We start from the raw sequence: 27,896 nt of genomic DNA, 5'->3' as shown, positions 1-27,896 counted from the left end.
CAGGCTTTATATGCACCAAAGAATGTTAAAGGATAGAGTATTATTTTGTATAGTAAAACAAACTAAATTGCATTAGTTGAAGAAACAAGGTGTTTTAAACATAAGCTACTTGGTTACACTTTCAATAACAGATTTAGGATGAATTCAGACATTTAATTATACTATAAAAAATATAGGTCTATACGAAATAAATATATAAAAGCACACGGTATATTCCTTACACATGGTCATAACACTCGTACGTGCTTGTTGAACCCTTTGCTGTTATAATAACCTCCATTCTTCAGGGAAAGCTTTCCACTGTGGCCATTTGAGTTGTCATAAGAGTGACATTAGTGCGGTCAGGCATGTCACCATATGTCCTCATACTTTTGGCGATCCATCCATGTTCTATACTGCTTACCCTACACAAGGCGGGGGACACCCTGGACAAGGTGCCAACACATCACAGGGCACAATTGTGCACACATTCACACACTAAGGACAATTCGGAAATGCCAATCAGCCTACAACGCATGTCCTTGGACTGGGGGGAGGAGCATGGGGATGACATGCAAGCGCCGCGCACACAGGGCGGAGGTGGGAATTGCTGTAGAGTGAAGATGGAGAAGAAGAAGCACACTCTAGATGTACTGATCTCAAGGCTTAGTTGAAAATGGATCCCTATCCCCCATATAGCAGATTTTATGGAGAAAATAAAGGAACTAGTCCATGCATGCAAAAAGTTGTACCTTAAATATTAATGGTTACTGTGCCTCAGCTTCTCTTAGTGTAGGCACCCTATCTAGTGCACTGTGTGTCAAACTGGGCAAAAAAAAATGTTCCTAGGGAAAGGAACTAAGGGGACTAGGGCGACAGGCTTTTAATATTGCGTACTACTGTAGTGCATTAACCATTTTAGCACAAAGGAGCAGTCTAGAAAATTCCACAGAAACCCCAATGTTTGCAGTTTCATTAGATAGAATAAACCTTAAAACCCAAACTCTGTGTTAAAGTATAAGCATATGTAGTGAGTGTATTTACTTTCAGCTCTTCGGCGTGTTTTCTCGCCATCTCGGCCAGCGTCTTCTGGTGAAAGACCTTCAGGCACCCTTTCTCAGCAGTCAGCTCCAACAGTGATTGATATATATGTGTGTGTGTGTGTGTATATATATATATATATATATATATATATATATATATATATATATATATATATATATATATATATACACACACACACACACACACACACACACACACACACACACACACACACAAATATATATACATATATACACTGCCCATCAAAATATTTTTCTTCTCACATTTTAGAATAATAATAATAATAATAGTCATCCAAACTCTGGGATAACACAGATGGAACTATGGGAATTGAATTATGTTGTGCTAAAAAATACAAAATAAAATCACAATAATTTAGTATTTTAGCATCTTCAAAGTAGACTCCCTTTTTGCCAAGAATTTCCAGAATTTTTTTTTTATTCTTGGCATTTTCTCAACCGATTTCTTGAGCAGTTTCCCTGAGATGCTTTTTAAACAGTATTAAAGGAGTCCCCACCTACACTGGACTCTTATTGGCTGTTTTTCAGAATATTTCTCTCCAAGTCATCTGTTTAAAAAAAGATTTTTTGTAAATAAAATGTTAGTTTTCTAATGAAAGAAATGAATATGTCTGCACGATTATATTTTTGTCTATTATTTTGTCTATATTTCACACGTTTAATCACACACCTTCAGATCAAAAGGGTTTTAAGATCATGAGAAACAGTTCAGTCGAGCATCTCCGAACTTTTGACTGGTAGTGTATGTGTGTGTGTATGTATGTATATGTATGTATGTATGTGTATGTATATATATATATATATATATATATATATATATATATATATATATATATATATATTAGTTTTTACTGAATTATTCTTCATTTACATTGTACTCATTTGATTGACAAAAAGAAATCCTCATATGAAATTGAATCCTACTGTTCTAGTCTCACTAATGAGGTCTTACAGCTAAATAATCAGCTGGAGAGCTCAAGTTCTGACCTGGTTTCGGCCTTGCGGAGCCTCAATCTGCTGAAGGTAATTCTTCTCGATGTCGTCAACCTTCTTGTTGCAGTTCATGTCCTTCTGATTCAGCCTGTGCTCGTGCAACACCTCCAGCCACCTCACCTGCTTGTTAGCTTCTTGTAAACTCTGTTCTAAGAGTTGTAACACAGAAAAAAATGCGAGGGACTGGATATCAAATCAAAGGCTCGGGATGACGCTTTGGGCATTTTATCCTGCATTTGTGTCACTATAAAACGTTGATTAATTTTCAGTTGATCAAGAAGGGTAGTGATGTACTGTATTGTTGCAAAGGCAAATCACAGGTATATGTTAACGCACTCCATCTAATACGGCATGGTTTCTGTAGTGATCTTCCACGCCTAAGGCCAATTTATTATTATTGGGAGGAAACCAGGAAACCCACAGAGAGAACATTCAAAACGCCACACAAACGGTCACCTGACCCGGGAACTCTGGAGCTGTGAGGCAGCAGTGCAACCTGCTGCACCAGTGTTAACACCATTCCATCACTTTCAACAATACCAATGTCACATTTACCTTTTTCTCCAGATGGGTTTTGACCTTTCCTCAACTTTGCTGTAGAACGAATGAGAAGCATTCCAATGGATGTACACCTGAGGGTGGATGAGCAAATAATTCCATACAAAGGAAAAAATCGACTGAAGCGGTACATCCCCAGCAAGCCGCATAAATAGGGGTACAAGGTGTATATGCTTTGTGACTCAAAAGGCAACTTTGAGTTCCACACAGTCCGGATACTACCAGTCAGTGGAATGCCTGATCGGGGAGCCAGCAACAACATAGTTCTACGACTAGCATTCATCATACCCCTACATCAGAAATTCAAGCTGTACCATGACAACTGGTTCAGAAGCATAGGCCTTGAAGTTCAAATGGCAAAGAGAGGGGTCTACTCACAGGTGCCTTGGCACAGTGAGAACCAACAGGTCGAAAGGTTTCATGCTGAAAACTGACAAGGAAATGAAAAGGACTGGACAGGGCACTTTTGATGAGAAGTGAGCCATGTGTGAGGATGTGCAAATAATCACAAGCAAATGGCAAGACAACAGCACTTTGGATAATGGTGTGTGATAAATAAATAAGTCATAAGTCGAACTATGATAAGATGATGGATTTTATTTATTGAATTTCACTACATAGATCTAAAAGACACTGTGTTGCTAATAATCAAACCTTCATCACAACGTGTCTGTGATCAGATGAACAGAGCATGAATATGTATAAATTTATTGTCATCACTAATTTAGATCAAGTTGGAATTCAGTATATGCGATACTGTGCAGCTATTCATTCAGTTTCTGTCACTTTCTAGATCACATCCTGACAAACGTATACTGTGATATATTTTTTGGGAACGTTCTATCGAAAAATATCACACTCGAAATAATGTGTCAATTTAAAGAGTGCTAATGTTTGTAAAAGCTATAGGTATTAGGCCTTCTAACTAAGCCGTCTAGACTGTGGCTGGTTCATATTTCTTTGTTGGTCTCTGCTTCCCCGTGTTTCGCCTGTTGCAGTCTCAGTCCTCTCTCCTCTCTGAGCTTGGCCTCTTTAAACTCCTTTTTGACTTTGTCTAGCACGCCCGGGCTGAAAATCACATCCAGTGCTGTCATGGCCAGAGCTTTGGCAGTACGGAGTGTGTAAAACTGAGCTTCATTTGCACCTGCGACCAAAAGAAAGTCAAGGTTAAAAAAAATGGTGGTTTTGTATTTCATAAGGAACATTAAATGGCATTGAGTTGACGCCAATTTCCCACTTTTCAGATTAACCAGACATGTTTATTGTCCACAGTTGCAATAAGATGAGCTATGAGCCTAATCAGTATATGTGTGCTTCTATTGAATTCAGCTGGATAAGTGATACCTTATTAACAAAAGCTTCTTTTTTTTTCAAAAGTTTTAAATCTGCCTCTATATAAATTTTATATGCAACTTTTGGTCATGCAGTCATCCATCCATCCATTTTCCATACCGTTTATCCTACGCAGGGTTGCGGAGGAGCCTGGAGCCTATCCCAGGGAGTTTGGGGCACAAGGTGGGGAGAACACCCTGGACGGGCTGCCAACCATCGCAAGGCACAACCACACACACGTTCAAACACTACAGACAATTTGCGAATACCAATCAGCTGGGGGAAGAAACCAGACTACCCAGAGGAAACCCCCGAAGCACGGGGAGAACATGCAAGCTCTGCACACACAGGGCAGAGGCGGGATTAGAGCCCCCAAACCCGGAGTACTGACCATTAAGCCACCGTGCAATCTAGATCTAATCTAATCCGATCTATGGGAAAAGTATCACTCTAATTAGGAATTTGTAGTAGACCTCATATTTATGTTGTAGAGTTAATACTAGCATTGTCTATAGGTCTTTTATCTACATGCTTAAAGGCTTTACCCTGTTTAATAAAGAACAGTAGAATTTGCCACTTTGAGGACAGATATGTTTTGCGATCATGTGCAGTCAATACAATGGTAATAGACAAGAAAGCAAATTTTGAACTTTTAAGAGATAGTATCCTTCAAATAATAATTGTAATTTGTTTTTGATTGTTTATGATCCTCATCAACCGTGCCCTGAATTAACTGCTGGTACACCAAGACCAAAACAAGCGCGCACTGGTGATGATGTCAGTAACCCGTGGCCATGATGTCTCAGTTGACAGAAAGATGTCAATTTATATTTAAGATAAATTTATATTTAATATTTTCATTGTCATTATCGCCATTCTTACAGTCAAAGAGGGGAAATAAGCTTAGGGATAGTGATTACAAGGTACACATTCATTGCCTACGTCAGACTTGTCACTTCCTGTTAATAAACCAATAGCGATTAAGCTTACAGTGGAACAGACAGCCTTCACGAACAATTGAAAAGACCTTTCAACACGCCCATACCTTTACTTTCGACACGCCCATTACTCTGACCTGCGGCGACCCACACTTGCACTTGGTTGAATGTGGAACATCACATACACTGTAGTACACTGACAGAGGGCACTGTTCCTCAGACTCACCAGAGGCAGCTGTATATTCTGTGGTGTGATTCAGCGCCTCAGAGCCAATGTAGAAATAAGGGTGAATCCCTGGAACTGCATGAGTCACGTTCCCGAAATCTGTAGAGCCTGATTTGGACGGGATTGAAATCACAAAATTAGCTTGTCTTAGACAAAACATGACCTTACAAGCAACTTGCACCTTTCCTAACCAATATACAGTTCAGTGCTCGCATTGTTTGGCCTAACAATTAACTTTAATAATTGTATCAATGCTATCAGCCCCTCAATGAAGGGACATAAGTGTAAGTGTAAGTGTAGGTATGTGAGAGGATGATGATGTTAATTGTGGGGACAAAGCCAGCATAAAATAAGAAGCTAATCTCCCTGAAGAAGGGGGGAAAGATTGGGATTTGCTTGCATGGTCTTCTCCTAAACTCCAAGTGCAGAAGATGGCTTCATGTATGTGTGTTAGGCAGCTTGCAGAGTTAAAGTTAGAGATGGATGAGACAAGATATAGTTCAAATCAAGGGCTATATAAAAACACAAATATGCAATACATTAAAAGTCATTATTAAAGTATAAATGGGAGGCAAAATAAGTGATGGTATTTGAAGAAGCCAGTCCCATGGACAATAACAGCTCGATGGATCGAGCAATCTGGATAGAAGAGCAAACCAGAGGAGGTCTGCCCAGATGGTGGGGGCTGAGATAGCTGAGATAAAAAGGAGAAGGGACTGGAAAAGTGTGAATGGTGAATGAGGAAGTGGTTGGGATGTAGAAGTTAAGGAGGGTTGAGAAGAAAAAGGAAAGGAAGTGAAGAGCAAGGTAAGGAATGTCATCGTGATGTGGGCTGGCGTGGTGACATCACAGCAAGCCAAACATCACAGTGCTCGGGTGTCTGTGACAGGTAGTGGGTGTCATGTTCACTATGGAAAATTCCCCCCAGTCATCAGAGGGTACACTCACTCATATTTGTAGACTGCCCGTTTTTCTTCCTTGTTTGTGCACACCTGTTTTGTGTTCCCCTAATTAGTTATCCAGTTTAAGTTCTGTTTTCTCCTCCTTAGTTGCCAAGCAATATATGCACTGTCCTTCTTTATTACGAACACCTGTATACCTGCGCAGTTATCTAATCAACCAATCACCCATCCATTTCCTATACTGCTTATCCTTCAGGGTCACGGGGGAACCTGGAGTCTATCCCAGGGAGCATCAGGCACGAGGCGGGGTACACCGTGGACAGGGTGCCGATACATCGCAGGGCACAATCACATACACATTCACACACCCATTCATACACTACGGACACTTTGCACATGCCAGTCAGCCTACCATGTATGTATTTGGACTGGGGGAGAAAACCGGAGTACCCGGAGGAAACCCCCGCAGCACGGGGCGAACATGCAAACTCTGCACACACAGGGCCACGGTGGGAATCGAACCCCCGACCCTGGAGGTGTAAGGCAAATGTACTAATCCCACCCGCTTCAGTTAATGTTCACATCATGAACAAAAGTGTGATCTCTGTGACTTTGAACATGGCATGGATGTTGTTACCAGAATTGGGGTGCTAAGGCAGGCGTTGGAGAGCAGGTCCTTCCCCTCATGTTATTAAGTTATTAAGTAGTACAGTTGCAACACCATTCCACCCCTAGTTAGCATGCTAGCTTATTTCTTTACCAGAAGAATCCTTAACAGTAATGAACTTCATGCCAAGAGATTTCCCATTCTCCTCATACAGGCCTTCCAAAGTGTGGTTCCTCAGGATTTCATAAAACTCGTTCCTTGCAAACAGAAGCTCAACCTGTAAGAAACAAGCCTTGGTTTAATTTCTCTAATGATGACTTTTAAAAAGCATATTAACTATACAATTATGTCCGATTGTCCTAAATACATCTTTGAAAATTATGAAACAAGTTGTATATTTTTGTTTCTACAACAGCACAGCAGAATTCCTAGATCTGATTGGTCAGAAGGGGTTGATTAATCTTCTGACAATAGGTTTGGATGCATGATTAATCACGTTTATATTGATTGATGTCTAATAAGGTACAGTTTCTATAGTAAGAGCTAAATTATAGGGACTTGTATAGCAGGTGCCCACATAATCTAAACCTAATAACAAATAGGTTTAAAAATATCTTTTTAGTTTACAATAAGAAATACATCATTATTGATATGGTGCGTTTTTCACCATCAGGAGACGTTTATTGAACATTTATGGAAGGAGTTTTCAGTGTTAGTGCTTTGTAACAGACGGTATGTTTTCCACCCCAAGAAATCCTACATCCTTGCTTATTTTCCTATAACAGCACACAATGTTGTACTTTTCTCCTTACATACAAGATTTATAGATAAACATTTTACAAGTTGTCCTCGGTGCAAGGGATTTCAGTTTCTAAGTTTCTGAACACAATGCTTAAGGTGTTTACAGTTCACTAACCCTGCATCCTGTGGCCAGAGCAGCAGCTTGAAAACAGGCCTCAGCTTTGGCTTTGATTTTGGGCAGGTCTCGGTGTGAAGGGGTGCGTAAGTAATATTCCAGCTCACTGTAGTCGGGGATGATGTTGGGTTTCGCACCTCCGTGCCTTATTATACCTGAGCAAGACACGCATAACTCAGCTTCACACTGTTCTGTATATAATGTCCGGTGTATTTATTGGTGTATCACTCTTGTAGATTTGTACATCACTCTTTCTGGTTATCAGGCTAAGGATGCAAACTCACCGTGGACCCTCCAGTCAGGTCTGAGCTGCTGGCGGAGTACAGACATGTTACTGTAGGCCAAGACGGCCGCGTCTAGAGCGTTTACACCTTCCCAGGGATATGCTGATGCATGAGATGCACGTCCATGGTACTTCACTACAAGGCTGCAAAACAATATGCAACAAAAGAAAGCTACAGAGAGGTAATATGTACAACGATGCAATTATTTCTGCCAATTATTTCTGCGTAATCATGCCTGTGTCATCAGGAGTGTGTTCTTCATCAGCCAGAGAAGCCTTAACACATGTAATGTAGATGATGTACAGTTTGTCCATAGAAATGACCATGACCAAGTGTCTAATGTGGCATGCTAGGTCATTTTGTCTGACAGCAGTTTGTCATTATTAGATTAGAGTTGTACCCATATCATATTATGTTATGTAATGTATAAAATATTTAGTTATTAAGTTATTTTGGACCAATTTGGGACACAGGGGAAAGGACCAGAGTTGTAGACTTTGAATGCATCTGACTTTTTTATTTTTTTATTTATCTTTTTTAGTTTTCTTTCACTGTGCATTGCACTGATTGATCGGTAAAACCGATCAATCGGCAGTGATTGCTTGAACTATGGGTTATCGGCAAAAATCCACACGGATAGTTTTTCCCAGATGTGTCCATTGCGGGAGCAACTGAGAAGGCTCTATTGTCATTATACAGTACAAGAGCGGCCTCTAGAGGCAAAATAAACACTGACAAATTTTGTTGTGTTATTTGAAGTGTTGTTTGATTCGTTTTTGGATGTCTCATTTCATTTGTTATTTGGAGTGTTACTTTTTGGTACAGTTTGGATGTATATTTTTTATTTACTTTAATATTTATTAATAGTTTATATATATATATATATATATATATATATATATATATATATTAATATTCATACATTTATTTCATGAAAAATAAAGTTCAGCAATATTTTACTTTGAGCGTTATGTTTTCATGTTTTCGGTTGATTAATTGGATATTGCCCAGCTTAGTTATTGGTATTGTTCAAACCCACTATCAGTCAACCTCTAGTTGTCATAGTATTGCAAAAGGTACTTTGTCTGTGGTAGTGCCAGCTTGTTATCCAGTTACCCAGTTTGTATACTGTATGTCCCCTTTGCCCAGGAATCTGTTCTGGGACTCGGCTGAAAGTGGCTGTTTCATCTTTGTAGTCACACACTGAAACTGGAACTGCCAGTCCATGGGTCTAAATATGAGTCTAATACTCACAGAACTCAAGAAATACTCTTATATTTAAATACTCTATGTAAATACTCTTGAATTTTGACATACTTTTGATGTATGTGTGGCAGTCTGGAAAACTCTGCGAAAATATTGAGCTTTGGCCAACATTGAATTCTGAATGACATGGATTTCTGCCTATACTACGGATTTCTGCTTATAACTTGCTTTGACAACTTTAACTTAAGAAACATGAATGTGTTTTAACATTATATATTGATTTATTTACTTTATAATCTTACTTATACAGTCTGCAGAGATTATGTGAGGTAAATAAGGATCCAGCTCAACAAAATGGTCACTCACTAAAAAGATGCTTTTTTAATACAGTGAACGTTCCACTTTGATCAGGTGGTTGCAGATGAAAATAAACAGAAATGTAATCAAGTCGGTTTGTAAAAACGATCAGCTGTCAATTTATCCACCATGCCCTTGCGTCGTTGCTGACACTGTAGAGATGGCAGTGGACAGAGTTGTAATTTTTGAACTTTGCAAATTTTGTCAATAGACAAAACTCAGTGAATTCATCAGGAATTGTTTCAGCACTCACCAGTGAAGTGAAGACATGGTCGTCATATGTCGTGACTGAAATGATCTCAACTGATAAGACTCGTTAGACTGGAAACATTCAATGGCTTCTTAAATAACGCATGGATAATTTTATGAACGGGGAACGTGATATGTAAACAGTTCTTGGTCGAATAATTTTGGACTCTAATATATAATATTGAATTACTCATGCTCTGCCACGTCTGGGATGTAGGTAGCATCCTCCTGCGAGGGATGAGCCATAAACACCACATCCAGATCCTCAAAGACTCCTTCTTGCAGCAAGTCCACCTTCCCACCTCCATCCTCTTCAGCTGGAGTCCCCAACACAGTTACCTAATAATTCAGACAATTCATCAGACATTTGATAAGTATAGCTCAGTGTATGATCTAGTACATATACATGAATGACAAATTAAAGGAAAAAACTGTGGCTCCGTTATGCCATAAGGGCATTTTACTGACATGCTTCGGCTCCACTTGTCCCCTTAGAGAGAGAGAGAAGTGTCTCTGCAAATCAGTACTGTTTTCCTGATTGATCACCTTTATCCTATGAGGAAACGCTTCTATCCTAATGGGAGTGGTCTCATTCGGGATAACCTTGTCCCCATCCACAACGGCACAAGGGCTAGCTAAATCATTTGCTGAATCACATGCTATGACCTTCACTATAGATTTTGAAGTGATGTGATAGACAGCAGTCACCACCACCACCATCCTATAGAACAACTGAGGGATTTTTTGTTTGAGAATGGTGTTTATTGCTCCAGTACAGTTCTAGAGACTTGTAGTAGCTATGGCAAGGTGCACTGAAGCTGTTCTGGCAGTTGGTGGTGAGTACAAACCCCTTACTAAGACACATTATGTTGTTTTTTCCCACTTTAATTTGTCAACATTTAATTTATCTCAGTTGTATTTTACACACTGCTATACTAGTCAATACTGCTGCTTAAATATAAAATTATTAGTGTCATGTAATAGTTTTATACAGACAATCACTTGCACAATATGACATTTTCAGTATAAGACACTAAGCTAGCTAAATATTCTCCTTACAGATAATAGAGTTACACTGGGGTTTCCATCATCAGTTCGCATCCTGAACAAAAAAATATACACTACCAGCCAAAAGTTTGTGGACACTCGACTGAAATGTTTCTCATGATCTTATAAACCTTTTGATCTGAAGGTGTGTGATTAAATGTTTGAAATCAAACATAGGTTTGTAGACAAAAATATAATCGTGCCAACATACTCATTTCTTTCATTGGAAAACAATGAAAGAAATGAATTTTATTTACAAATAAATATTTTTTTAAAACATATGACTTGGAGTGAAATATTCTGAAAAGCAGCCGATAAGAGTCCAGCGTAGGTGGGGACTCCTTTAATACTGTTTAAAAAGCATCTCAGGGAAATTCCTCAAGAAATCGGTCGAGACAATGCCGAGAATACATTTCTGGAAATTCTAGGGAAAAAGGGGGTCTACTTTGAAGATGTTAAAATACTAAATTATTTTGATTTATTTTAGATTTTTTTTATCACAACATAATTCCCATAGTTCCATCTGTGTGAAAGAATGAGTGTGTCTAAAGTTTTGACTGGTAGTGTATATATACATTTTTGAAAATCTTTGTACTTAAAGATACAAGTTACAAGTATTGTTTGCATAAAAAAAAATACTTGGATGGGAATAATCACATCTAGGCTTAGTTGGCACACCTTGATTGGCACAGGCCATGTCTCCCTGCTCTCCAGCGCTGCCTTCAGGCCCACTGCTGCTGCAGCTCCGCACTCTGCTATCAGGTTGTGGCCGCATGCGTGGCCTATAGCGGGCAGAGCATCGTACTCACACAGGAATCCCACATTAACAACAGACTCACCATCTGCTCCACTTACAGGTCCCCACGTGGCCTGAAAAGCTGTTTCTAGTTTATAGTGTGCCTCCACGGTCCATCCTTGCTCCTGTGTGAAAAAGCGGACCAGAGTATCATGGGCCTGTCTTTCCTCATATGCCAGCTCTGGATGGTGCCATATCGCATCTCCTAGTCCATGGAGTTTGTCCTTGGCCTTGTCGATGGAACAGCAAACCTGCTGCTTTAGTACTCGGAGTTTATCAGCCATACTGTAAGAGGACCACAAGAAATATGAGAGAGAAGAACTTACCGCTCTCTGTTACTGAACTTTATGGGTCAATAAAACCTTAAAGCAGACTTTTATTAAGATAAAGGAGTTCACTCTTCAGAAAAGTCAGCACTCAACTTTAACACGCTTCACTCGTATCTGTAATGTGAGCTGTTTTCTGATAAAGCCACAGTGAAGTCAGTGAAGTCCTGCTTAGATTTATTCTTACTCTTCAGTGTCACAAAAAGCAAGGTAACAGCACTGCTTCAAATCACAGAAGTAACTACAGGAGACGTGTGCAGAGGAGCTGAACTGAAATCTTGTGCAACAGCATGCCATGAACTTCGCACTGCTAGGTGTTATAAAACCTTTTCATGTCTATAGCAGGATACAGCCGCAAAACAACCTGTAAGGGTAACAGTGCATATGTTAAACTTAAAACAGTCTAAGTACATAAATAGCACAAATATACATTCTCAAATAAATCTGAAAATGGGTGTGATATATATATATATATATATATATATATATATATATATATATATATATATATATATATATATATATATATATATATCTTTTCATGTGACAACACTGAAGAAATGACACTTTGCTACAATGTAAAGTAGTGAGTGTACAGCTTGTGTAACAGTGTCAATTTGCTGTCCCCTCAAAATAACTCAGCACACAGCCATTAATGTCTAAACCGCTGGCAACAAAAGAGAGTACACCCTAAGTGAAAATGTCCAAATTAGGCCCAAAGTGTCAATATTTTGTGTGGCCAGCATTATTTTCCAGCACTGCCTTAACCCTCTTGGGCATGGAGTTCACCAGAGCTTCACAGGTTGCCACTGGAGTCCTCTTCCACTCCTCCATGACGACATCACGGAGCTGGTGGATGTTAGAGACCTTGTGCTCCTCTACCTTCCATTTGAGGATGCCCCACAGATGCTCAATAGGGTTTAGTCCATCACCTTCATCCTCAGCTTCTTTAGCAAGGCAGTGGTCGTCTTGGAGGTGTGTTTGGGGTCGTTATCATGCTGGAATACTGCATACTGATCATGCTCTGCTTCAGTATGTCACAGTACATGTTGGCATTCATGGTTCCCTCAATGAACTGTAGCTCCCCAGTGCCGGCAGCACTCATGCAGCCCCAGACCATGACACTACCACCACCATGCTTGACTGTAGGCAAGACACACTTGTCTTTGTACTCCTCACCTGGTTGCCGCCAAACATGCTTGACACCATCTGAACCAAATAAGTCTGTCTTGGTCTCATCAGACCACAGGACATGGTTCCAGTAATCCATGTCCTTCGTCTGCTTGTCTTCAGCAAACTGTTTGCAGGCTTTCTTGTACATCATCTTTAGAAGAGGCTTCCTTCTGGGACGACAGCCATGCAGACCAATTTGATGCAGTGTGCGGCGTATGGTCTGAGCACTGACAGGCTGACCCCCCACCCCTTCAATCTCTGCAGCAGTGCTGGCAGCACTCATACGTCTATTTCCCAAAGACATCCTCTGGATATGACGCTGAGCACGTGCACTCAACTTCTTTGGTCGACCATGGCGAAGCCTGTTCTGAGTGGAACCTGTCCTATTAAACCTGTCCTATGTATGGTCTTGGCCACCGTGCTGCAGCTCAGTGTCAGGGTCTTGGCAATGTTCTTTTAGCCTAGGCCATCTTTATGTAGAGCAACAATTCTTTTTTCAGATCCTCAGAGAGTTCTTTGCTGTGAGGTGCCATGTTGAACTTCCAGTGACCAGTATGAGGGAGTGTGAGAGCGATGACACCAAATTTAACACACCTGCTCCCCATTCACACCTGAGACCTTGTAACACTAACAAGTCACATGACACCGGGGAGGGAAAATGGCTAATTGGGTCCAATTTGGACATTTTCACTTAGGGGTGTACTCACTTTTGTTGCCAGCGGTTTAGACATTAATGGCTGTGTTGAGTTATTTTGAGGGGACAGCAAATTTACACTGTTACACAAGCTGTACACTCACTACTTTACATTGTAGCAAAGTGTCATTTCTTCAGTGTTGTCACATGAAAAGATGTAATCAAATAGTTACAAAAATGGGTGTAGTCAGGGGTGTACTCACTTTTGTGAGATACTGTTTATATAAAATTGATAATTGTAAGTATGAACAGTGGGGGAAATAAGCATTGAACATGTCAATGATGGGTAAAAGCAAAGAGCTCTCCCACGACCTTCATAACCTTATTGTTGCAAAACATATTGATGGAATTGGATACAGACGTATTTCTGAACTTCTGAATCCTCCAGTACGCACCACTGGGGCCATTATCCGCAAGTGGAAGCAACATCACTCCGTCATCAACCGGCCACGCACAGGAACTCCTCGCAATATTTCTGACCAGGGAGTCAGAAGAATAGTCAGAAGAGTAGCCCAAGAGCCAAGGACCACTCGGAAAGAGCTCCAGAAACACTTGGACGCAGCAGGTGCCATCGTCACCGAGAAAACAATAGGCAATGCACTCCACTGCTCACGCTCACCCCGCAAGACTCCATCACAAGAAAAGGCACGTCGAAGCTCGTTTAAAGTTTGCTACAACTCATTTAGACAAGCCTAGGAAATACTGGGAGAGTGTAGTCTGGTCAAACGAAAGCAGAATTGAACTTTTTGGCTGTCATACTACACACCATGTTTGGAGAAGAAATGGCACTGCACATCACCCTAAAAACACTATAACAACAGTGAAGTTTGGAGTGGAAGCTTCATGGTGTGGAGCTGTTTTTCATCGCATGGTACTGGCAAACTTCATATAATTGAAGGATGATGAATGGAGACTTTACCAGGAGATTCTTGGGAAGAATCCCAAGAAGAATGGGAAGAATCTTGGGAAGATCTTGCCCAGATCCTGGGAAGAATCCGCTGCTATCCACCAGGATGATGAAGATGAGACATGGGTGGAGCTTCCAGCAGGACAACGATCCAAAGCATACAGCAAAGGAAACTCTCAATTGGTTCCAGAGAAAAAAATCAAGGCGTTAGAATGGCCCAGTCAATCACCTGACTCGAATCCAATTGAACAAGATTTAAAGACAATATGTTTAGAAGAATGGGCCAAAAATCACACCTGAATACTTCGACCATTAATTTCTTCATACAGGAAGCGTCTTGAAGCTGTCATTACAAACAAAGACTTCTCCACTAAGTATTAAATAAATTTCAGTTAGCGTGTTCAATACTTTTTCCCTGTGTCATTCCACTTTATTACACATAACTTTATTTATGGACTTTAATGTTTGCATTTCTTTACATGTGCTGATTTCTTGAGTTAATACTGATATCTATTGACACATTCAATACTTATTTCCCCCACTGTATATTTAGGGCACACAGTGGCTTAGTGGTTAGCACGTTTGCCTCACACCTCCAGGGATGTTCGATTCCCGCCACAGCCTGTGTGTGGAGTTTGCATATTCTTGCAACACCCTGTCCAGGGTGTACCCTGCCTTGTGCCCCATGCTCCCTGGTATATGCACCAGGTTCCGCATGACCCTGTAGGATAAGCGGTATAGAAAATGTATGTATGTATGTATTTGCTGATATTTTAATCCATTGAAGAGACCAAACGAAGCACTGAATACTGCTTAAAAAGAAAGGACGGTGATAAGAAGGAAAACTTGTTAGGTGCATTAATAATATTATACAGACAGAGGGCGCTACTGTTCATCTTTCTTTTCAGACTCACCAGCAGTAGCTGTTTATTCTGCAGGAGGATTCAGTGCTTCAGAGCCAAATTAGAAATAACAGTGAATCCCTGGAAAATTATGATTCATGTTCCCACAATCTATACGACCTGACACAATCACAAAATTAGATACAGATACTGGCACTGTGTTACACCCCTACTGTAAATACTAATTAGTGTAAATGATAACGTAGACTTCTTTTTTGTGGCTATGTCCATTACGTTATAAAGAGTACTCGAATCGAGATATTTCTATTTCTAACTCCTTGACTGTCAGTATGCATAACTGCAATGCCACACCAGTTATATGAGAGTGGTGTATATAGCTGTATCTGGGACAAATAGCATTTGGTCTAATCCAAGTTTCTGTAAACAAGCTACATTAAATCGCTGAGCAGTAATCTGATCATCATAAGCTTCACTACATGGTCAAAGGTTTGTGGACACCTGACCATAACAGCCATATGTGCTTGGTGAACATCCCATTCCAGATTTAGTCCCCCCTCTGCTGTTTTCACAACCTCCACTCTTCTGGGAAGGTTTTCTACTAGATTTTGGAGTGTGGCTGTAGGGATTGGTGCAGCTACACGTATCAACATACCATACCATCATCTAGCAAACGGTTTGTCTTGATTCGGGGTTGTCACCTATTAACTACAATAGTGCTAAGACTATGAGGTATGCTGTGGCCAGACATGCGCTCAAAAGTGATCAAACTGTCTATTAAGCCCACACTGTGTTCAGAGCAACACCTGGACATCCAACAATTCAGCAGAAAACTATTCCGCATGGATGTTGAGGGTCAAGTTTAGGTCCTCCACGATGTGCACACCAAGGAATTTTCACTCTCTCCACAGTTGAGCCATTGATGTACAGTGGAGAGTGATCACCACAGGTCCTCCTGAATATGTAGATTGGTAGATAGATTAGTGACTTTGCATCTCTATGTGTGCTGCTTCACTACCTTCCTAACATGTCATTGTTGCTGATGAGTCCCACCACTGCAGTATCACCAGCAAACTTTATTCTGTGATTTGACCTGGGATTTGAAGCATGTTCGATTATGAAACGTGAGCAGTAACCCCATTCAGAAAGTCCAGGAACTAGTCTTAAGATCCAGTTCTTACTCCTCGTTCAGGCCCAGCTGGCTCATATTTCCTAATAGTCTGTGGGATGACTGTGTTCAATGCTGTACTGAAGTCTATAAACAGTATAGAATAGTTTTTATTGCAAAAGTCTTCACAATATTATGTGTACAGGGGATGGTGTACTATAAAATTTGGAAAACAGAAAACACAGAGGATAAATTTATTTGTACATTTTGTATAATGAATCCTTCACTGGCCAGAAATGGCTTGTTTGTGTTGTTGGCATTAAGAGTCAGGACACAGTCATAGGTAAGATTGTGGTGAGGCCAACTAAGCAAAGGTCACTTAGGCTTTTAATAGTTGTTTTCATTGGCACTGGTATGATGTTGGCTGTCTGAAAGCACTTGGGGACAGTGACCTGAGACAGGGACGTGTTAGTGTGTTATTAGTGTAAGTATTAAATAAATTGCAGGTAGCATGTTCATACTTTTTTCCTGTGTCATTCCACTTTATTACACGTAACTTTATTGATTGACTTTAATGTTGTGAATTGTTTATATTTCCGGATTTCTTGAATTAATACTGATGTCTGGTGAAAATTTCATGTGAATAACCTCATTGGAAATATCCATCCATCCATCCATCCATCTTCAACCGCTTACTCCTTTTCAGGGTCATGGGGGAACCTGGAGCCTATCCCAGGAAGCATCGGGCACAGGGAGGGGTACACCCTGGACAGGGTGCCAGTCCATCGCAGGGTACAATCACACACACACTCACACACCCATTCATACACTTTGGACATGCCAATCAGCCTACCATGCATGTCTCTAGACTGGGGGAGGAAACCGGAGTACCCGGAGGAAACCCCCACAGCACGGGGAGAACATGCAAACTCCGCACACACATGGCCCCGGCAGGAATCAAACCCCGGACCCTGGAGGTGTGAGGCGAACGTGCTATCCACTAAACTTTTGAACAGGACAATCGGTGTAAATTGTTAGTATTTTGTCTTCTGGGAGACATGTAACTATCTTATTTAGCATCTGAAGGGCTGTACTAAATGAAAAAAATATATATCTTTAAGCAAAATAACAATTTACAATGATCATCCTGTTCAAAAGTTTACACCCCCCCGGCTCTTAATGTATCGTGTTGCCTTCTTGAGCATCAGTGAACGTTCGCACCTTTTGTAATAGTCGTGTATGAGTCCCTCAGTCGTCCTCAGTATGAAAAGATGGATCTGAACATCATATAGTCGCAGTTGGAAAGGGCTCAAATATGCAGAAGATGCTGGAAATGTAAAGAATATGTAGGACCTGGTGGATTTTTCTGAAGAACAGTGGGCAGTTTAACTGCTCAGGACAAACAAGAACAACTATCACAAATCAAACACAGTCGTGGATCATCCAGGTAACAACACACAGTATTAAGAATCAAGTGTGTGTAAACTTTTGATAATAAATTCAGCTATTATCTTGTCTTGTGGACTATATATAAACATCTGTTATGTGAAATAGCTTATTCAGGACAGAACTACATAAAAAACAACATGGGATTTTTCTGATCCCTCTTATTTTAACAGTATTAAGATTTAGCAGATTCTACAAATTTTTGGCCACAACTAACATATATATATATATATATATATATATATATATATATATATATATATATATATATATATATAAACACACACACACACACACACACACACACACACACACACACACATATATATATATATATATATATATATATATATATATATATATATATATATATATATATATATATACATAGCCCCAGGCAAAAATCATGGAATCACCACTTATATGACTCGGCTTTTTTACTTCATAGCAAATAAACAAATCACAGATGTGACACTCAATCACTCAATGTTGAGGAAAAAAGTATGGAATTTCTAAAACAACCACCAGCACAAATCTAAAAATGCTAATTATTCTGCAGTTAAACGAGAGTGCTTACTCACCTTAACCTTGGACTTTTTCAAAGGAAACATTGCCCCAACACGAGAGTACTCAATTGAAACAATGGAAAGGATGATAAAACTACTTCAAGGAGGAAATCCAACACGGAGTGTGGCAAAAGATGTCGGTGGTTCCCAGTCAGCGGAGTCTAAAATTTGGTGCAAGTATAAACAAAATGGCAAGGTTATAAAGGGAAAACATACGGGTAGACCAAGGAAGATATCAAAGCATCAGGATAGAAAACTCAAACCAATACGCCTTGAAAAATAGAAGACGCACAACAAAACAAATGAAGAACAAAAGTGTGGAAACAGGAGTCAATGTTTGTGACAGAACTGGAAGACATCGGCTGAATGAAATGGGATTTACATAGAGAAAAGCCAACCGAAAACCAGCACTAACACCTAAAGTGTTAGTTACAGGTTACAGTGGGCTGAAGAGAAGCAATCATGGAGTGTGGATGAAAGTGATATTCAGTGATGAATCACGAAACTGCATTGGCCACGATGATGATGCTGGAACTTTAGTCCGGTGCTGTGTAATGAAATATATAGACGACTGCCTGAATAAAACTATCACATTTCCCCACTCATTTATGATCTGGGGTTTCATGTCAGGTAAAGGACTAGGGGGGACCTCAACAATCATTACACAGGTGTACACTTACGTTTTGGGACACTTTTCTCATTTCATTGATAGAACATAGGTTTGATGGTGATGAAGTCATTTTTTCAGGTTGATAATGCATCTTTCCACAGAGCAGAGTGTTAAAGCTTTTCTTTTTTGTTGTTGTTGTTGTAGTTCTGTTTATTTTATTTTTAATTAGACTCGATATTTTTTATTAGCTATACAATTAACTTTGTTGCACAGTATTGTTATTAATTAATTAATCTATCAAATGTGATTCGTGTGACATAAAACAGGGGATTACATTAAAATAAATTAATTAATGAGGGGAAAAAGCAGCAGAATTTGGTCTTTTGAAACTCCAAAATATTACTTTTACAATTTATGGGGAGAAAAAAAAAAAGATAAAGATTAAATTTAAATAAAAAAGGTGATAGTTATATGTGGTATTGTTCTATTGGTGCAGAGCTATGGATATGTAAACATTTCCTTTTTTCTGATATGTTTTAAGGGAACTTGGTGAAGTGAATATTTAATAAATACTCAGGTAAAGGTAGTAATGTTTTTGTTTTGTAATATATTAATACAAGTCCTCACAATTTTGCATGGTGCGCCACAGTTTCTTGCCTTCTTGAGGCTTTAGATTTTAGGTTTGTAAGACGCTAATGTTCTATAACGCACAGTGTTATTTTAACACTTTTGAAGTTTATACCGTCAGGACTGAATGTCTGAGTGCAACAACAACAACAACGGGGTTTATTAAATGAGTCATTAAATGGTTTTTAAACCTCACCCATGTTGTTATTCATTATAATATATTCATTAAGTCTAACGTGAGCACTATTTTGCTGGTGTGTTGAATGTTACGGTTGCTTCCTGACACACTGCTACGCTAACAAGCGTGGTCTGGTGAATGTGAATTACGATCAGTTAAATCAATTAAAAACTTGACTTTTTCAAAGCAAAAAAAACCCCCTGTCATTAGGTGTGTAGCTGCGTACTGATGTGAATCATCTCAGCTATAACTCACACTACTCGTTAGGAAACCACCTGCTGCACTACACGCATCAGCCGAGGCAAGGCGGCCCAGGGTAAAACAGCTTATACTGGGTGTTAATTAGCATGAAAGCACGACGGACGATCTTTTCAGTAAAGGAACGTGACGATTTTTTTTTTTTTGGGGGGGGCAACCATCACCAGCGTTTAAACGCATCAAGATAACATAAAGCACTATATTTGGCTAGCTGTTAATAAAGACTAACCAATGACTTGTCGGGGCTGCAAACAAGACGTACTAGGTGTTCAGTAGAGGATAAAGAGTACAGCTACGTGACGTCATGTTTTAACACTTTACTAGCTATTAAGCCTCTTCTCCATATTACATTATATTGGCTACCACTTTTCATTATTTTATTTTACTTATTGTCAGTGATTGATATTGTCAGTGATTGAACAAAAACACTGGAATGTGCAGCACATCGCAGCTTTTACTCGCTCGGCGCACTAGCTAATGAATTGAACCCTGATCGTCCCCTGATTAAATTTACACTACATTACTAACGAGGACTAATATGAAATCAGTTCATGTTGCAAAGACACAACATTTGATGTCCATAATTTCTGTAGCTACATCATCGTTGTTCGCCTTGTTGATAACATTATACGAGCGAAAACACTTGAGATGACCTCAGAGTCCACTAAGTGTGCACTAAGTGCTGGAAATAGAAAGGAATTAAGTGTAGAACATTGGACATGTACAGTATATCTGGCCTTGCACTACATAGCGGAAGGGGCGGAGTCGTGACTAATCAAAACTAGACATTAGCGTTTTGAGACACAATTCACTACTAGATACGATGATATAGTGTATAGTGCATAGGGTGTGATATGAGACACAGCCGTAGTGTGCCTTGTGGTGGTGGTGCACTCAGAATTTAGAACCGGACCGTATATGTGCATAGAAATAATTCCTCGTAGGTATCAACGAGAGTTCGCTGCTACCTTTTTCCGATCTCGTTCTGTCTGAGGAACTGAATGTTGTTCACGCTATCGGATAATTCCGGATATTGTTCCACCGAGAGAATGTAATATCTGCACTGCGCCTCCCGCGCTCGCCAGCGCCCTCTGTCGTGCTAACTCCAGCACTCGCGCCCTCTCCTATCCAGAGGCTCCATAGCGCACGTGAAGGGTTAACATACCACACTGCAGCTCCAAGTCGGCGAAACGCCGCGTGCGTCCGCCCATCGCGGCCGTCGACTAGAAACACTCACGTTGACGCCGTTCTCGAGCTGCTTACGCCCCGTCACGAGCCGAAGTTCCCGTTTTTACAAAGTTTTTACATCCTGAATTTTGCTGATGGGATAATTGTTACAGAACGTGTAGAGGTTAAACGGTGCTGGATTTTTCCCAATCGTTTCCCATAACGTGATATCTGAGGAGGTCCAGCGGCCGGTAATGATGTCGTAATCCCGCTCCCCAAAATAAATGAGCTTGGTCGGTGGTTCATAGAGGCCGCCATGGAACCAGAGTACGAGCTGGAGATCAGGGTTCGAATCGGAGTAAACTTCTCCATACAACGTGTAGTGGATCTGCTTCAAGAGCGCTCCGTCGCTCCCAAAAACCACTAGCGGCGTGACGGTGTTGTCACAAGCTTCGTAAAACTCTTTTCCACTGCTGACCTCCATGGCGGTGTTAAAGCTTTTCTTCAGGAAAGGCATATTTACTCAATGACCTGGCCAGCAAACAGTCTGGATCTCAATCCAACTGAAAATTTATGGTGGAAATGTAAAAAATTGGCCCATGATGAGGCTCGATCCTGCAACGCTGATCTGTTAACCGCTATCCAAGAACACTGGAACCAGCTTGATGGAGAATGTTGTTTTTTCATTAGTGAAGTCCACGCCTCAAAAAATTCAGGCCGTCATAAAAGCCCAAGGAAGAGCAACAAAGTACTAATTGTTACTTTTTTCCTCAACATTGAGTGATTCTATAATTTTTTCCTCTACTTGATCTTGAAAAACTCCTAAACCAATAATTAAAAGAATTTAATTTCACTTGTCTGAGGTACGCTTCATGCAGCCGGAACGGTAACCCTATTAAACAAAAACTTTTGCGTCACATCTGTGATTTGTTTATTTATTACGAAGTAAAAAAGCCGACTGAACATCCTCCAAGTGTGGTGATGCCATAGTGAGTGTGTGTGTGTGTGTGTGTGTGTGTGTGTGTGTGTGTGTGTGTGTGTATATATTAGATTTAAGACAAACACAGAAGCAGCACATAAACTCTAAATGGTAGACATCAAACATGATGGTCCTTCTAACTCAGCTGGGATAACCATAATGTCTTGTCTAATTCATATACCATTCGTGAATCAGGGCTCGGCCATCTACTGTTCAAGAGCTTTGAGAAAAGTCTGCCAAGTGTTTCACCAATGGAAATTACACAAAACATTCTACGAACCACCACAAAAAAAAAAAACACCACAAATGACAAAAAAAAAAAAAAAAATTCAACACAATGTAAAGGGGATGGCCAAATTCTTTATTTCAATACTTCTAATTAAAAACGTTCATAACGTTTCTCAGACCAATTTAATACGTGTGGACGTTACTTCTTTTTGTACTTTTAAAAACAGGCCAAACATTAAAATCAGTGTTGCAACAAAATGTGTTGGATTTTCACGAATATAAAAATGTCTTGGGTTTAGCTTAGTCAAAAGGAAAAAGAAAAAAAAAAAAAAACAAAGAAAAGAGGATGGTAGATGCCTGACTTTTCACTTTTCTCCACAGACATGTCAACACATCACGACCACAAAATCTCTCACAGTAAACATCACGTCCTGTCAAAATACAACATTCTGAATCTAACAAACCAGGCAAATGCTACAGAAGGAAAGAAAAATGTCCGTTACCGGAACGATTGGTGCGTGCAGACTGGTACAACAAATCGTTTGTTTTCAGAAGTGCCGTTTGTGATTTGTCCATTTGCTTCAGTTGGAGGCAGTGTCCATCATACAACACCACAGTCCTTTCGTTTGAAACTTCCACTCCCTTTTATTAGCTGCATCCCCTTTCCAGGACAGTCCACGACGTAGAAAACTCATTCAGCCGTAGCACCGCACACTAGTTCATCCTCACATCTTAAAAGGGACCCGTGTTGGTTTTTCAGTCTTGTGCAAAACTAAGCAAACATTTCACATGTAACGTGCATCCCGAGACGGCTCGCTGTGCCTCGATCGGTACGCTTGCAGCGAGCATACCATCGCTTCTTGATGAAAACGTCGTCGTAAGCTTCAGTAACAAAACTAGATTTACTCTGCTGTTAAAATAACATCCAAAAAATATACACATATATTACATGTCTTACATTATTTACATGTACACAAGTTTTAAAAAAAAATTAACACAAGGTCTCTTTCTAAAGACAAGACATCTTTGACATTATCAAAAATTCAACACTTCCTGTTGCAACAAGCTTCCAATCTTTGTTTTTCCTGACGGCATGGAGTCAATTCATTATAACTTTCTTTTGCCTGAGACTCCGGGGACTATTTGTTTCCGCTGTGAAGGTGTGTACACCTCAACCGATCCGGGGTTTTTTTTTATTACTACTGTTGCCGTTTATATAATTGGAGTCACGGCTTGGACTGGACCTTCAGTATGGTTTTCAGATGCACGGACATCTGCTCCCGGCTGCTGTCGGAATGTTTGGGGGCGTTTTCACCCACCCAGTGGCTCGGTGGCTTGGGCAACACACTCGGCGAAGGTGGCTCGCTAAACTTGGCTCCTGCATAGGTCTTCTCTGCATCTTTAAGATTATCATCAGATGAGAGTTCAGTGTTTGTGTTTCCCGGGGCGTCCGCTGAGCTCAGAGGCCTCTTCCTATCCCTGTTCTCACATTTGATGTGCCTGCTCCTTTGAGTGCGTGTGTTCAGGTTAGGAGCGCATGGCTTGTGTTTGTCTGCGCTGTGTGGAGACGGCCTGCTCGGCTGATTTCCCCTTTCTCCCCTTCCCGTTTTTGATTTCAACAGCTGAGGACACACACAAAAAAAAATTATAATCAGACTCTCAAATAGCAAGGTATGGGGAAACGAATGGCATCTGGCCTTGCAGTCATGACCAACATTTCAAACTGCACGTAGGCCCTTTATGCCCCTCCCCCTTGCCAGGCCTTCCTTTATTGCTCTGGTTCGGTCTTTAAACACTCAGACAGATAAGCACTTTGACACAAAACAAATACAGTGTGACCTGATTAGAACCCTAGATCAGATTTTAATCCATCACTGTTGATTTTAATGTCGTTCTCTTGCTCTTACACCTCAATCTCGTTAGAGATGAAAAGAAAGGAGTGTTTCAGACCAATAATTGTGTGGCATAGGGGTATTAGTCCTGAACTATAGACTACACTTACACATGGGCTGCATGATTAATATTTTAATTGGAGTCATCAACTTCTGGCTGTCTTAATTACCTATAAATTTCCTAACGTTGTTATAAAGCGCTCTTTGTGTTTTTCCATGCGTGTCCTATCTGTGTGTACACTGTTGTACTGCAAATTCATGGTATCATCATCATAAGCATAATCACGACGAATAATCTCATGTGATTATGGTTAAAAAAAGTCATCGATACATATTTACATAACTAAACTAAAGATCGGACTTTTAGATCGGTGCAGTAGGTAAGATTATTAGTTGTTTTTCCTCTTCCAAGATTAGGTCTAACAGTTGGGTGGGTTGAACATTCAAATGTCTGCGAAACTCCGCCCCCCAGATCTACAGTATCCCCTTAGAGCATGCTGCTTTCGTAGCCTTCTAAGTAGTAATGGCGTCACTATGTCCCAACTCGGCAAGTTTGATATGCGAAGTGGTTAAAAAAAGGGGGGGTATCTCTACGAAGACGTATCTTGTTTTCTTCCTCTGTCCGAGCTCATAAAGCTACTTTAACAATTCCCAATATATAGTGAACTTCAAACAAACATTTTGGACTGAAATTGCAGCACAACAGCGGACAATCCCAAGTGACAAGAAAGTCAGCTAGTTCCAATAATGATTACGATGATTACCTTCTCCAAACTGCGATTAGTACGATCAACTTAACCAAGTACTGTATCGCTGTGTTGACTGGTCTAAAGGCAATACTGCTATAAACTCGTGTAAACAGACGGGGGAACGTTATACTGTTCACAGTGTGAGCGGCCATGGTTAAGTTGAAGGAATTGGTCAGTTCAATTTCACCGTGAACTGATATATTCTGTGGCCTTGACCAATTTGAGGCAGAACATTACAAGCTGTGACCTCACTTTGAACACAGCAGTTAACAAAAAAAAAACATGAAAAAAATAGAAACCCTCATAGAATTTGTAATGTTTTCATGAAAATTGTGTTGGTTTTAATGGAAACTAAATGGTCCCTCCTTCTAATTTGTAATGTCATTTGTAGTGGACGCTATTAGAATTTCTCTGATGGTTTCTACTGCTGTTGTTTTCTTTTTCTTCAGCAGGGGAAGGTCTATAAAATGATTGACAGGTGGCGCATCCAAACATAAACAAGACTTCCGGGCTGGACGTCATATTTTCTAGGTGGCGTTTTTTCAACAACTTTACACACGAATTAAAAGGGTTACTGTATGTTTATTTTTAAATGTTCTACATGTGTGCCAGGTTATTTGTAGGAGTAAGGGATACAAAAAATGATTATTGTACAAAACGGTGTATTAGTCACTCACCTCTTTCTTGGATGTTGTTTTGAAGTGTGTCGAGCCACTCGGTGCAGTTCTGCTGGCCGGAAGCTCGGTATTATTGCTCGGTGATGTGGATTTAGCGTCACTGCTGCTGCTGTTATTGTTGTTGATGTCGGTTAAACGTGCTGTGTTGTTCCTCAGAAGCACCGCCTGTTTCTGGTGCTGTGGAGCCTGGTTATGGGCATTCCTGCTCTGTAAACGCACCCTGTGTCCTCCTTTCTTCAGCAGAGCTCGTCTGGAGGACTTGTTCAGGTTTCCATAGGAAATCACCAGAGTCGGTTCGTTGTTCTCGACGTCGTACAGGCTCGTTTCAACACCAAGCGTTTCCCCCAACATGATTTCAAAACTGCTCGATGGAGGATACATCAGATACGAAGCGTCCAAAATGGCTTCCTCTACGCTAACGCATAACAAGATAATAATAAGACGCTTCCAGAGCAGCAATCAGCTCAGCGATTTGGATAAATTCACAGAGTTAGAAAATGCTCCGAGTGAACGGATTCGTTTTCTTGAAACAATAACGACTTCGTCGGAAAGTTTAGAGCCGAAAGTTTTCATCGAAATGGCGTAGCTCGAGACGAGACGAGTCGAGTCGAGTGGACTAAAATGGCGCAGCTGTGCGCGAGTTTCCGTTTGTAGCGAAACAACCTCAGACCACGCCCCCTAGCTCCGCCCCTCATCCACGGAACAAAGACGACCTAAAATAGACTTGTTCCAGTGCTAAACAAAAAACCCCCCACTAAAAACCGTGTTTTGAGTGTTCTTGTCTAGATGCCTTCCCGCAAAAAAAGTTTAGAAAATATCCAGTGCTTCAAAATGATGATGAGGAATGTTTGTGTTTTGTAGCACGTGCATACTGAAGCCTTCATTAGCAGTAATTTCATTTAACTGTGCGGTTAACATATATATATATATATATATATATATATATATATATATATATATATATATATATATATATATATATATATATATATATAAATACTGTGTGTGTATGTAAATATTTTCAGTCTGGAGAGAGTCGGACCGCCCTTAACCGAGATCACGTCATTAACAACGAAAGAGAGGATGTTCCAAATATGGTCATAGCATCCGGTGCATTACGTAATCGAAATGAGGAAGCAGCTGTTTTTTTTCTTTTTTTAACGCGTAGAAAACCCCAAAGACTTTCCAGGATTTCAGCAAACGTTAACAAATGACCGTCACACCTGTATGTGCTTGTTGAACAACCTTTTCCAGATTTATTTCCCATTTGCTTTCATAACAGGGCTTATGTGAGGACTCCACTCCAACCTTGTCTTCATGGCTTCACAGGTTGTGCTGGAACAGGTTTTTGGGCCTCTTAGATCAAGTGAAGGGAAATTTTAATGCTACAGCATACAAAGACATTCTAGACAATTGTGTGCCTCCACCTTTGTGGCAACAGTTTGGGGGAAGAACAACATATGGGTGTGATGCTTAGGTGTCCACATACTTTTGGCTGTATAGTGTATTTGATCATTTTCTGCTTGTTTAAGCCTACTGTTCTGGGGTTGGGGGTTCGAATCCCACCTCCACCCTGTGTGCACAGAGTTCGCATGTTCTCCCCCGTGTTTCCTCCGGGTACTCCAATTTCCTCCCCCACTCCAAAGATCTGTTGTTGCTTGATTGGTGTTTCCAAAGTGTTTTTTCCATGGTGTGTGAATGGACGTGTGAACGTGTGTGATTGTGCCCTGTGATGGTTGCCCCCCCCCCCCCCCCCCCCCCCCCCCCAAGTCCAGGGTGTCCCCCGCCTTGTGGCAATGGATGAATAATAATAAACCCAGATGTTTTGTGTATGCTTCAGAGGTATCGTTTTTTGGCTTTACTGCTCCTTCACTGCTTACTGTGTTGAAATGATACACACTCTATACTGGAAATAGGATCGTTTGCAAAGAAAAATGTAGAAACACTAACATGCTAAACAGCTGGAAGGTCTCTGC

At 40.4% G+C, this 27,896-nt stretch overlaps 2 protein-coding genes across 6 annotated transcripts; both read right to left on the bottom strand.

Moving 5' to 3' along the window:
- Positions 1-3,192: 3,192 nt before the first annotated feature.
- Positions 3,193-22,573, bottom strand: LOC108256501 (peptidase M20 domain-containing protein 2). 5 transcript variants are annotated; one of them, XM_053687156.1, is made up of 10 exons: positions 21,197-22,573; positions 18,571-18,716; positions 17,765-17,870; positions 11,358-11,760; positions 9,823-9,971; positions 7,821-7,963; positions 7,537-7,691; positions 6,774-6,897; positions 5,112-5,219; positions 3,193-3,759 (listed from the first exon to the last, which is right to left on the bottom strand). In XM_053687156.1, the coding sequence occupies exons 4-10, from the start codon at positions 11,757-11,759 to the stop codon at positions 3,566-3,568; spliced, it is 1,275 nt and encodes a 424-aa protein (XP_053543131.1). In that variant the 5' UTR covers position 11,760; positions 17,765-17,870; positions 18,571-18,716; positions 21,197-22,573; the 3' UTR covers positions 3,193-3,565. The 5 variants fall into 5 exon arrangements, with proteins under 5 accessions (XP_053543131.1, XP_017308943.1, XP_017308928.1 ...); XM_017453454.2 differs by lacking the exons at positions 17,765-17,870; positions 18,571-18,716; positions 21,197-22,573 and adding an exon at positions 14,588-14,749; XM_017453439.3 differs by lacking the exons at positions 17,765-17,870; positions 18,571-18,716; positions 21,197-22,573 and adding an exon at positions 11,989-12,183.
- Positions 22,574-22,714: 141 nt separating this feature from the next.
- On the bottom strand, positions 22,715-26,556 carry pnrc1 (proline-rich nuclear receptor coactivator 1). The gene is made up of 2 exons (XM_017453478.3): positions 25,921-26,556; positions 22,715-24,224 (listed from the first exon to the last, which is right to left on the bottom strand). Exons 1-2 carry the CDS (start codon positions 26,299-26,301, stop codon positions 23,829-23,831), a joined length of 777 nt encoding a protein of 258 aa, XP_017308967.1. The 5' UTR covers positions 26,302-26,556; the 3' UTR covers positions 22,715-23,828.
- Positions 26,557-27,896: the final 1,340 nt, after the last annotated feature.

This window comes from Ictalurus punctatus, chromosome 2, assembly GCF_001660625.3.
Source record: "Ictalurus punctatus breed USDA103 chromosome 2, Coco_2.0, whole genome shotgun sequence".
In the NCBI taxonomy this organism is placed as follows: Eukaryota; Metazoa; Chordata; class Actinopteri; order Siluriformes; family Ictaluridae; genus Ictalurus; species Ictalurus punctatus.
The sequence above is the reverse complement of the archived record's forward strand: the minus strand, read 5'-3'. Positions and strand labels throughout refer to the sequence as shown.